General features: G+C 41.0%; 1 protein-coding gene across 1 annotated transcript in view; it reads left to right on the forward strand.

The window, feature by feature from the left end:
• The first annotated feature begins 8,083 nt into the window (after window positions 1-8,083).
• Window positions 8,084-11,767, forward strand: part of PLPPR5 (phospholipid phosphatase related 5) — a 46,020-nt gene continuing 42,336 nt past the window's right edge. Inside the window, exon 1 of the mRNA XM_067300876.1 lies at window positions 8,084-8,496. Coding sequence (XP_067156977.1) covers window positions 8,266-8,496 — 231 coding nt within the window. The 5' untranslated portion in view covers window positions 8,084-8,265. The remainder of the gene's footprint in view (window positions 8,497-11,767) is intronic.

Below are 11,767 nucleotides of genomic sequence, written 5' to 3' on the forward strand. Positions count from 1 at the left end.
TATTAAACAATTACATGGTAGCAATGAATGCTGTCTGCAATTCTGCTGTTCTAGACTAGTAAATGCAGGGTTGGGGGAAATGTTTGGGGTTTTTTGGGGGGGCATCTCCATTGAAACACTGGCTAAAAATATCCTGAACTTGTTCTTTCAACACTTCTCCTATCTTAATTTTATGAAGTAAATGGATAATATCCAACCTGGGAATGGGATTTCAGGTGTAATGTTAATGAGAAATGTCTGGTATAATTTGTAAGAACATAAGGAATTCTGCCACACAACTGTGTTTGAACTTATCCAGCAGAAGCTGTTATAAAAAATGTATTGGACTGCTGCCAGAATGAGCTGCATACATTTAATGATAACCAGAGCGGAAAGTATGCAGTGATTACAGTGCATAATTTATGATATTAACCTATTTGTCTTTTCCTTTTGCGAGAAAGTTAGTAAGTGGGTTAATTTAATCTTACTCACAGACTTGTATTTGAAAGTGTCTTTGGAGTCTTGTGTAACTTACTTGTTCATGATAAAATTGTTAAGGGCCAAGCTCTGTTACAGAGAGAGATAACTACACAAGTTTTTAACTTGCAATTTCTCCTGAATTGATGAATCCTCAGTGTCAGAAGGCAGATCTCACAGTTCCTCGCAGACTCCCATGCCAACATGGCAGTCTAACTTCTTTTAGATGGTTCTAGATGGTTTTACCTTTCCCCTTCTCAGTATCTCAGAATATATCATTCTCTAGTCATGGAATTAGCAAAAGATGAGGATGGCAAGTGTGCAGAGCTAAAAATAAGAATTGCATTTCAGTTTAAATAGAGAATTTAAAAAGTCCAAAGGGTTGATTCAGAGGATGGCTTCCATACAAGTTTTACTGCAAATGAACAAGGTCTCCTTTAGTCAAAACAAGTTTATCTTCATCTCTCTGGTAACTGCATGTGTTGCTCGCAGATTGCCTGGACGCGACCCTGTGCAACATGCTCTAGGTGACCCTGCTTGAGCAGGGGAGTTGGACTAGATGATCTCCAGAGGTCCCTTCCAACCTCAACCATTCTGTGATTCTGTGATTCTGTGATCTTTGAGCAATGCACTTACAGTGTGTATAAAACCACTGGGGACTGCTAGTTAAAGAGTTCCTATAGGTGGCTAAGCAGTGGGTGAAAGCATAAATATCCACAGGCTGGATGGGCTGAGCATTTCTTTGCTTCATACCCATGTGTGTTTGCAGATTGATGAGGTTTCATATTGTCAAGATATAACTTTGATGAACAGGCAAATGCATTTAATTTGAGGGCATCCCAGTAATGGCTATACAGAATATTTAAATGATAAGTTGTATTAATTAGTCTCACTATTTACAGTGAAAAATCTACAGAGGAGAAGGCAAATTACAGCACAGAAAAACTGCCAGATTCAAATGAGTGAAATTAATTCAGTAATATGTAAAGGCAGTTTTTTGAATTGGTCTTCAGGCATTATACAAATGTCTGAACTAAATTTGGATAATGTCTAAAATCTAGCTGAACAGATACATACAGTGTACTGCATAGGGCAGGTCAGGATGATTTTTCCACTTGAATACTGCACCATGAGTAAGCTAATGCTTGTATTAGCTACTGATTCAATAATGTGCTGCATCAATATTCCAAGGTATTACTGGCTACCTCTGAGAGTTTTTTTTAATTCATCAAAAGAAATTATAAGATAAGAAAGATGATGTTCTGGGTGCATTAGACCAGGAATTTTGTTCCTAATTCCTGAGGTTACTCATACAATTTTTATCAAACCAATTATACCAAAGATTGCCAAATTTGCAGTCAGTTTATATTATACTGCAGTTATTGAAAATGTGTTTACCAGTGATGATAACTTTATAGCTGTAGTAATAATTTTCTAATTGGTAGGCTTTTTCTTTCTAAGTTTATCTTAGGTCAGATTAAATAACCATTACTTGTGCTTTCAAATATCAGTGTTCATTTTACATTGACAAAACTATGTTCTGTATTTTTTATTTTGAAAGAATAATGGTAGATATGCTAATACAGGCTTTAGTTCTTAAGATGCACAAGCATTAGATACGTAGTGTCCTTCTGGTATCCTGAATTTGTTGTTCTAACCTATGAAGAACTTGAATGCAACAGTACTTTTCATTTCTTGAATTTGAAGATAGCAAGCAGTTTTATGAAGATAAATTATCGATGTAAACACTGACTAGGCAACTAATGTGCTGTGACTGCTACTCATTATATCAAACTCAATCATTTCATTGTTGCCTTGTCCTCCTCCTCATTTGTTTCATCTCCATCTGCTTGCTTTTTCATATATTTGGACTGCATTGTATGAGGTGCCCAAGCTTATTGGGGCAAAATGTTGTCTTCTATGTACATAGTGTCTAGCCATGCAGGTTTTCTACATAAGACTATAATACAAATACAGTATTAGTGTTTATGATGCTACTAATTTGCCTTTTTTCTCCCTGTGTGACTCATGAAAGGTATAATTCCTGTTTTGGAGCTAGTTCAGTGATGTGTGAGTAAAAGTTAAGAGTAAATTTGATCACATCTCACTACAGCCCTTTAAAAGATGGGTGCTAGCCTAAACTAGTCATCAAAGCTTGTTTCATTGTTGTTGAAAAGTGGTTTCATCAGAGCTTGGTATGTCTCAGGATGGGATGAATGACACTTTCAGAATATGATTCATCCTGCCCTAATGTAGTACAGCTTAGTCACCTACTGGAGTTGTCTCTCTATGTGAACTACATAATAAGCTCATATGAAAAACTCAGATTAGGTGCCTAACTTGTCTGAATTGTACTGCAGGTATTTTGGGCAAGACCCCATTTTTGATTCTCTGCTGCGCTCCACATACTAGAAAATTGTTTTTTGCATTGTGATGGTCCTATAAGCATAAATTTTAGCACCAGGCTTTAGAATTTAAATCACTGCTGGATGAAGTATATCTTTGAACAATTATATCTTTGAATTGCTTTCCTCTTTACAGCAACCTTTAACGTACAGTATTTGAAAGCTGTTGCATCCCTCCTCAGTCTTCCTTCTATAGACTAACAACATACATTCTTTTAACTTCTTTAGAGGTCTGATTATTCTTGCCTTTTTGGATTGCTAGATTTTATTTCTATAAGTAAAGAGGGTTGGCTTTGTTTCTTTATTGCCTTTTGCCATAACAGTCTTTTGTAACTAGAAAATACCATAAAAGTGATGGTAAAGCACATGAAAGGTCAGTGGATTTGTTTTAGAACTGGAAACATGTCCCTACTATGAAGGTCATGATTTCAAAGTATTGCAAGACAATGCAGCTAAGGTTTCTGTGTCTTTGTCTACCCTGCTCTACACGATGTCTCTTGAGCTGATATTTCACTTAAGATTAGGTAGCAAATGAAAAGAACAAGAAAAATCTTTGAGGACTATCAGGGGAACTCCTGCTCTGAGATCAATGAAACTATTCCCAAGAAAGGTACTTTCAAAACCAGTCTGTCTGTCACCTAAGTTTCAATTGACGATTTTACCAATAGCCTTCTGAAACAAAAATTGCCTGTTCTGGGCTCTTCTCTGCCATTCTGCTGTCATTGCATATCACTGATATAAATCAGCAGGGAATACTGTCATTGCAGAATATATTTAGCTGACTGCATAAGCCACTGGGGATTGTGTGCTTATGCTTCTATTCATTTGTTTTAATAAATGTTTGTATATTTAACTGTGCAGCCAATACATATCACATCCATTATAATCATAAGTATTGGTCTTACTGGTTTTACTGTTTTTTTTTACTGGTATCAGAAGTATTGGTTTATTCTGGTTTTACTTCTTCAGCCAACTGCATATTCATGAGCTGAAGCCACTGGTGTACAGGCCATGCTTATAAAGTGTGTCTGCAAAATTGGGAATTAATTTATGAGTATACAAAGAAAACCAATATTTGGTATTATTGTCTTTTTGCTTTTCATTAATTCCCTAAGCATCATGTGGAGCTCAGATCTGCCTTCCCAGTGCTTTCCTAAAAATTTTAAACTTCATTGCTATAACAAATAGTTTCCTATATAGTAGAACAGTCAACATTTGTGCCTAGAACAGCAGTAAGCAACAAGTACATGTATGTTTTTCAACTGGTGCAAGTCAGACAGAGGCTAGTCCAGATTTTGACTTAACTTTATCAGTAGCTAAAAACCAAATCTTTTGGAGTGCTTTAACCAGTCATTTGTCAATACGCAAATAAACCAGCATGCCATTAAAAATAACGATTACAAAAGAACAAGAAATCTTCTTCAGTGTCTTATGTGCGTTATTAGTGCCTTTGGGAATGTTGTGGTGACTGTGCAATACTGCCAGAGATACCAACTGCATCTAGCAATGTATATAGGTACAGAAGAAGCGAATGTTGTTGCCTCTTTCTAATCTCTAATCACATGGACAGAGCAGTTTGTACCATCCCGAGAAATCCTCAGCACAGAACCACTCTGTCCCCCATGTACTCTATTCTTCGTGCCTTGCACCAAACAAATCTCTATTTTATGTTAAGAAACCACACACAAAATCTACATTGGATTGCTTCATCCAGACTATGCAGGAGTATGAACAGGTGCAGAAGTCTGATACTATCCATTATAAAAGGAAATACTCTATTGCACATCTTGCACTTTAGGAGAGGATGCAAACAGTGACAAAGGCAGACAATAGTTTAGAAGTGGGCATAAAGTAACTTCAGACAGCTTTCACCAATCCTGACAAAGATCTTCCGCAGAACTTTTAGATGCTTCTCCTAGTCAAATATGCCAACAGGTGAATATTTGGGGGCAGAAATGAATTGTATTCAATACGTACAAATTCTTAATTAGTAAAATTCACAGTTTTACTAATCTGGACAAGATTTGTCCTAAGGGAACAAACCCTCCAAAATGGGAGAAGAGGAGGAAGGGGCAGAGAGAGAATGACAGTATATGAGCAGGCCTTACCTGTGTAAGACTAAATACAGAGTTCATCATTATTTTCAAACAGTCATAACCATACAGAATTTTGAATGAAAAAAAGTGTTGAAATTTTGTATACTTTCTGCTTAAAAGTTTTTTGGGATCTGGTCTTCCACTCTGTAGTTGAGCCCCTTGGTATTCATTAAGGTTACCTGACTACTTTCTTGCCTAATGATCTTTGTTCTAAAAGTTGGAGTTTGGAAAAAAGAATGAGCCTTGCTGAACATGAAAGTCCTCCTGGTATGAAGCTCCTGGATTAAAAATATATATACATCTATCTTTTGACAAAATAAGCACAGTTGCCTGCTTAATTCTTCTGCAAAGCATCAAGTTGACAATCACTACATTTGCCTACATAACACCATGATTTTTGAATGAAAAACAGAGCATGACATTTTCATGTTTTAGTTTCTTTCATCAGTGATCTGAGTCCTCTGTCAGTTAAGCTGACTTTAAAACTCCTCTTTGACTTAAATCCTATATTCTCTGGTTTGTAACTGTATTAATACATGGCACCTGTCCACCTGTGGTATTTGTAGCACAAGGCACTAGATTCAGCCAAATAACAGAAGTGAATATTGCATCTAAAAGACTTATTTCAATCTGGTGCACACCATGTATTTAAATGTCTGAAAGCTACATATTTGTGCCTGTATAGTGTCACTGTTGTAAAGTAAAAGAAAATCATGAAGAAAGCCTCTGTTCATTGTAATGTCTCTTAATAATTCCTTTAGTAGTCTTATGCTTCATTTAATGGCAGTCAGATACACTTGCTATCATTTGCATATCAACCAAAAGGACAGAGCGCTCCTGGGACATGTACTGCCAGAAGGGTTAGTGATTTTGTTCAATCTTAAGACGCAAAGGCCAAGAGTGTTATCTTATTGTTGTTTACCCCTACCTCATGAGAGGGTGTAGAGAAGAGAGAGACAGGTTCTTCTCTTCAGGTGCCCAGTGTTAGGAAAAGAGGATGCGGACCCAAGTTGGAACGCAGGAAATTCTGACCAATAATGATAAGGATTTTTTTTTTTTAAATGTGGTGTATGTTGCCCAGAGAGGTCGTGGAATCTCCATCCTTCGAAATATTTAAAACTTGACTGGACATGATCCTGAGCAACCTGATCTAACTGTACCTGCTTTGAACAGGAGGTTGGACTACATGACCTTTGGAGATCCTTTCCAAAATATATGATTCTTTGATTTTGATAGGACCTTCAAAAAAGTTTTGTAAAACAGGACATTTTCTGTCCTGTAATTCCTATATGCAGTAGCTTTACTGGCATATTTATAAGTGGAAGTTGGCTTGTAATAGATACCAGAATGCAGGAGTATTTTATTAGCTAGATATTGAAAAAAGGTTTGGGTTTCCTCCAATACAAATTTTTGAAAGAAATATACCAGATTTATTGTGATATTTGTATCCCCAATGTGGGACATTCTGGATTAGTAGAAGTATAAGAGCTTCATAGCACAGCAGTGTACCAAAGGTACTCACGTTAATTCTTGGGTGCTACCAGTGTTCCTCTTGGGCATCTACTTAAATACATCTGAAGAACCTAGTCTAGTGCTCGTCACAGTCCTACTGTTGACTTTAGTCTTTGGATCCAACCTTAAATCCTAGCAATGTGGGTATTTGTAGGCAATACACAGGATGAAATTAAGGTTTTTATGTAGACATTAATGGATATTGGACCCTGCACTAAAGAAAAGGGAAAATAAACTTTATGCTAGGCAAAATTCACCACAAGGTGTCTCATGTGTCACTACATATTGTTCACAAGGCATGGAGCTATCCAGCTAAGTCTGGTGGATGCAATGCAAATGCCATGTTTTAGATTCTTCTGGAGAATAGGTTAAGAACACATAAAAATAAACTAGATTTGGAATCCAGACATGAATAATGTGTTCTTTCAAGGGCCGATGAAAAATAAATGCATGGAGACTAACATCACTGAATATGAACAAAACTCTCCAGAAAGAGGAGGAAAACAAACAGTTAAAACCAAAGTACAACAACCAGAAGAATGATTACATGTTGTAAAGACAGGTCTATCAAATCTAGTTTGCAATTTCAAAAAGCCATTATTAGCAACCTAAGTGAAATCTTTAAGGTTAATGTGTCCCATTAAAGACTGTTTGCCATCTGTATCACATGCTGGTGTTGGGGCGACTGCCTTTAGGTAACTTATCTATTTGTCTGTTGGCTTTTGGAGCACAGACAAGAGTCCATACAGAGATAAATCTGTACAAATATTTGGCACATTTGTTTATGCTTAAGTTCATATATATGTTCTTGTTTTTTTATATGGAACTTGTTTGGATTCATATATGTATGACTTCTCCCAGCACTGGAGCAGACTCTCCTTTTACTTTTGGGATGCTGCTTGGAAGATGATAGTTTCGTATCTAGCTATGTATTTTGTTTATAGCTATTAAATGAAAGATTTAAACACTGATTGCTTTATTAGTTATCCATATACCAAAGAGAATATATTTCCATTTTAAGGCCTTTAATACCACGGTAAATCGTGCTGATCCATTTGCCTGCCCTGAGAAGTTAGTGTCGTGGTTGCCTCAGCGTTTGGGGCAGGCACCGCCGGCAGTGACCGGCCGCTCCCGGCCGCGCCGCGCCCCAGCCGGGGCCGCGTTTCCGAGCGCCGCGAGGCCGCTGCCGGTAGCTCCGCGCCGGGGCAGGGCCGTGCAGCAGGCGGCTGCGGGAGCTCTCGGCGCGTGTGCACGTCCGAGACAGGTGTGTGTGTGTGTGTATATGGATATGGGGCACCTGAGAGACCCGCCGCACCCTGCGGGGCGGAGGGAGGGCTCACTTATTAATCGTGGTCGGGGGGCGGGCTGGGCCCCCCACCGCCGCTGCCCCTCCGGAGAACTTTCGGATTCGCTTTCGCAGCCGGCGCTGAACCCGCCGCCGCCCCGCTCCTCCCCTCCCGGCCCAGGCCGGGGTCCGGCGCGGCTGCGGCTCCCCGGGCGGGGCGGGGCGGGGCAAAGCCGCCCTCTCTCGCCGCCGCCGTGCTCCGCCCGCCCGCCCGCCCGCCCGGTGCACGAGCCGGCGGCCGCGCTGGAGCCGGTGCCGGAGCGGCGGGCCGGGCCCCCGCCTTCCCTTCCCTGCCCTGCGCCCCCGGCTCGCCTGAGCCGCCTGCCCGCGCTGCCGGCCGCCGCCTAGCTGCCGCCTCGCCGCCGCCTCCTCCCGCGGTGGATGCCGCCGAGGAACGGGCGGAGCGCGCCGCCGGGGAGGGGGGCTGCCGCGGCCGCCACGGCCCGCGTACATGCGAGTGCCCTCGCCGCTCACCAGCATGCTTTACTTCCAGATGGTGATCATGGCAGGGACCGTGATGCTGGCTTATTATTTCGAGTACACGGACACCTTCACGGTCAACGTGCAGGGCTTCTTCTGCTACGAGGGCGCCTACCGCAAGCCCTACCCGGGCCCGGAGGACAGCAGTGCCGTGCCCCCGGTGCTCCTCTACTCGCTGACGGCAGGCGTGCCCGTGCTGGTGGTAAGCAGGAGCCGCCGGACCGCTGCCGCTCTGGCAACTTGTTGGGCTGGGCCGGGCCGGGCCGAGGCTCGCCGCGGGCCCCGGCCGGAGCGGCGCCGCCGGCAGGGCGGCTCTGGGGGGGCCCGGCGGGCGGGGACCCTCCGCGCCCCCGGCGCTGCGGGCAGCGGGCGGTTCGGCGGTCGGCGGGGCCGCGGCCCGGCCCGCGGGTCCTCGGCGGCAGCACTCGCGGGCCCCGGCCCCATCCCCTGCCCACCCCGCGTGCCTGAAGTTTATTTTTAGCACCGATTTATGTAACTGCCTGTTCGACTCCACTTGGTGAAAATATCTTTTTATTTTTTGAAATGTGTGTCGGTTGCAGGTGGATGGGCTACCTGAGGGAAACCCGGGTGTTAAGAACTGCGTACTAATATTTCACTTAGTACTAATTAGAAAAAACCCTCTGTCGCTTTATTTTTTTGAAAGTAAACTGATTCAAATGAAAAGGTTAAGGAGCAATTCTGCTTGGTTTAGTCGTCTCCATGTGTCACAGTTACTGATGTGTGTGCAAACTAAACCTGTGTGTCTGTAATTTAAATCTTCTGTCAATCAGGTTAAAATAGATGCATCTAAAATGAGATTTATTTCATTGGTTTTCTTTGTTTTTAAGAAAAAATCTACGAAGGAAAAGCAATGAAACATCTGCCATTCAAGTTATTGAATGTATTATTTGTAATGTCAAATAACAGGGTCATTAGCATCATTTAATAATCCCTGACCATATTGTGCAGGAAAGACTACGAGGGAATGAGACGGGAGTGTTTAACCATTAGGGATGGATTATATATAGGCACACCAGGTGCACACACAGTTACACATACAGAAACTACTTATAAAGAGTTTTCTGTTAATCAGCTATCAGCATTAAAAATAAAGGTCTTTAAAATAAGAAGAGGTGTCTTAAGATAGTAATTATTAATTTCACAGATTTATTCCTCTTCAGGAAATTATAAAAAGTATGAGAATAGAGAGCTTCATCAAGCTGATACTGAGGTAATCCCAAACATAACTCCCTTGTGCATTGTAGTACCATGAGGTTCGGATGGTATCCAGCATAAAACGTCATGGTCAGCCTCAGTGTTAGTATTTAAGACATTGTGCTGTATTGAGATAATTATAGTAGACTTGGTCTGTTTTTCTGGGGATTGAACTACATCCTTTGTCAAAACATGTTGTATAGCCTTTTGGTTTGGTTTTCCTTTTTATTTTAACATCAATTAGTTGACTGTTTTATTTATCTGTTTATTCATTACTCGTTTGAACCCTCAAAAATCATTGAAATTTTGGAGGGTTTTTGTTGGTGGTGGTTTTCCATTCTTTGTGTCTTGTTTGTTGTGCTTTTAATTATATTTGTTTTGTTTGGCTCAGGAAGTTATAAAGATGAAGGTGCAGTCTGCATAACAATTAGCATTTCTTTCCTAATGTATGTCAGCAAAATGGATTGGTAGTTTCCATTCATTTCCTGGGTGCTGCTACTTACATCAGAGACATCACCAACACATTTTTGGTTGGCAGTCTTGTAATTAGCCTTGGCAAAAAGCAAATGATGGAATCCGATGAATATTTAACTGTCCTTCCTCTCCCAATCACCAGTCTCTCAGGAAAATGAGGTGCATTGGTTGGTTAGGGCATTCCAGTTTTTTGGATTAAATGAAGCCTTCAGCCTCTGGGAATGTCAATCTAGTGATTGCAACAGCACTGGATTCATCTAATCATTAGCATTAATAAATAAAGGCAACATTTTTCAGGCTTTAGACAAAATTCTGTTCTGATTTTCCATGGGCAATGCTCTTGAACATGGGGTATCTCTTGCCCAGTTATGCATAATAGGGAAGTTGACTTTGCTTGATTCTTTTCAGTGAAAGAAGTAATACAGGTAGTTTCACAGGGATGAATTTGAGTCTGTTTTATTATTTCTACTGTCATGTTTTGTCTATGAAATTTTGAATATAGATACTCTGTGTAATCTTTGTATTTCTATAAATGAAATATAAAGATGATTTGTGTAATACTAATACAGCTCTATCTGTATAAAGGTACAAATGTAGACCTATGGAGAAAAGGATTTCCATGAATGAAAATGTTCATCTTTTTCAAAATTTCTATTGTCATGGAAAGTAGTTTATTAAATACTATGATTTTTTTAAAGAGTTTTTTTCCCAATTTTTCCTCTTTGTTTGTTTGGAGGGGGGGGCATAGTATTATGTTAGTCCAAAGTTTCCAACAAGCTGCACTGTTTTGTGTAATACTGTTTCATTTTTGCTTTCTTCTAGCTTGGCAGGTGGGGTTAATGTTCTTTATCGAGTTTTGAGATGGAACATTAGATAATCTTTATCTTGGTGTTCAGGCAAACTATTTTTTGGAGGCATGGGCCTATGTGTATTGGCCATAGCCTGTTTCAAGATGACCTGAGTTCTCTTAATATGACTCAGAGAAAGGCTCCATTGCATTCAATTTTAGTGAAGTTGCTCTAAAATGAGAGAATAAATGGATTTTCCCGGTGACTTTTCTCTTCCCACGTGCCTGCTGTTCAAAAGCTGAGAAAGTAAAGCACCCGTAGCTGGATCCATCTTGGTGAGCATGCAATCAGTGATGGGGATCTTGCTGGTGTGTGGCTGTCACACAGCTATCCCATCCAAAACTCCTGTGTCGCATCAGAGCTCTAGTAACAGACTTGGGTGTCAAGCCATGCGATAGAGCTGAGTGTCTGGTCACAGGGCAGAAGCACGCATGTGCTGAGAGTTAAACAATGAACTGGGTCATTTGACAGGCAGGTACCTGTGTGTAGAACCTGTGGCACTATGCTAGTCCTGGAAACTTTTGGATTAATCTTGGAAATGGTACTTCCTAATAACACATTCCTGCAGCTGTAGTGCAACATTGCTGCCACTCTCCCATTTTTGAGTCCTTCCTATTCCACTTTGCATCTGCCTCCAGGACAGATACAGTTGATTGTCAGATCATAGGTCCTCAGGAGTTGGATCTGGCAAATGGAGTCCCAGGGCAGGAACAGGGGTTGGTTGCTGTACTATAAATGCTTGACTTGCAGGTGCTTTGATAGAGAAGGTGCAACTGGAGCTGAAGGAAGGAGTTTCATACTCTGCAGTTGGCAATTGGTGGGTTTGTATATCTACAGCCTTTTATCAAGTATTTCAGGTATCTCATAGGTCATGTAGCAGCTAGTGAGAAGTTAAATTTGTGCACTGTTCACTTAAATGGTAAGCAATTTATTGTC

The sequence above is a fragment of the Apteryx mantelli genome, chromosome 8 (assembly GCF_036417845.1).
Source record: "Apteryx mantelli isolate bAptMan1 chromosome 8, bAptMan1.hap1, whole genome shotgun sequence".
Taxonomy (NCBI): Eukaryota; Metazoa; Chordata; class Aves; order Apterygiformes; family Apterygidae; genus Apteryx; species Apteryx mantelli.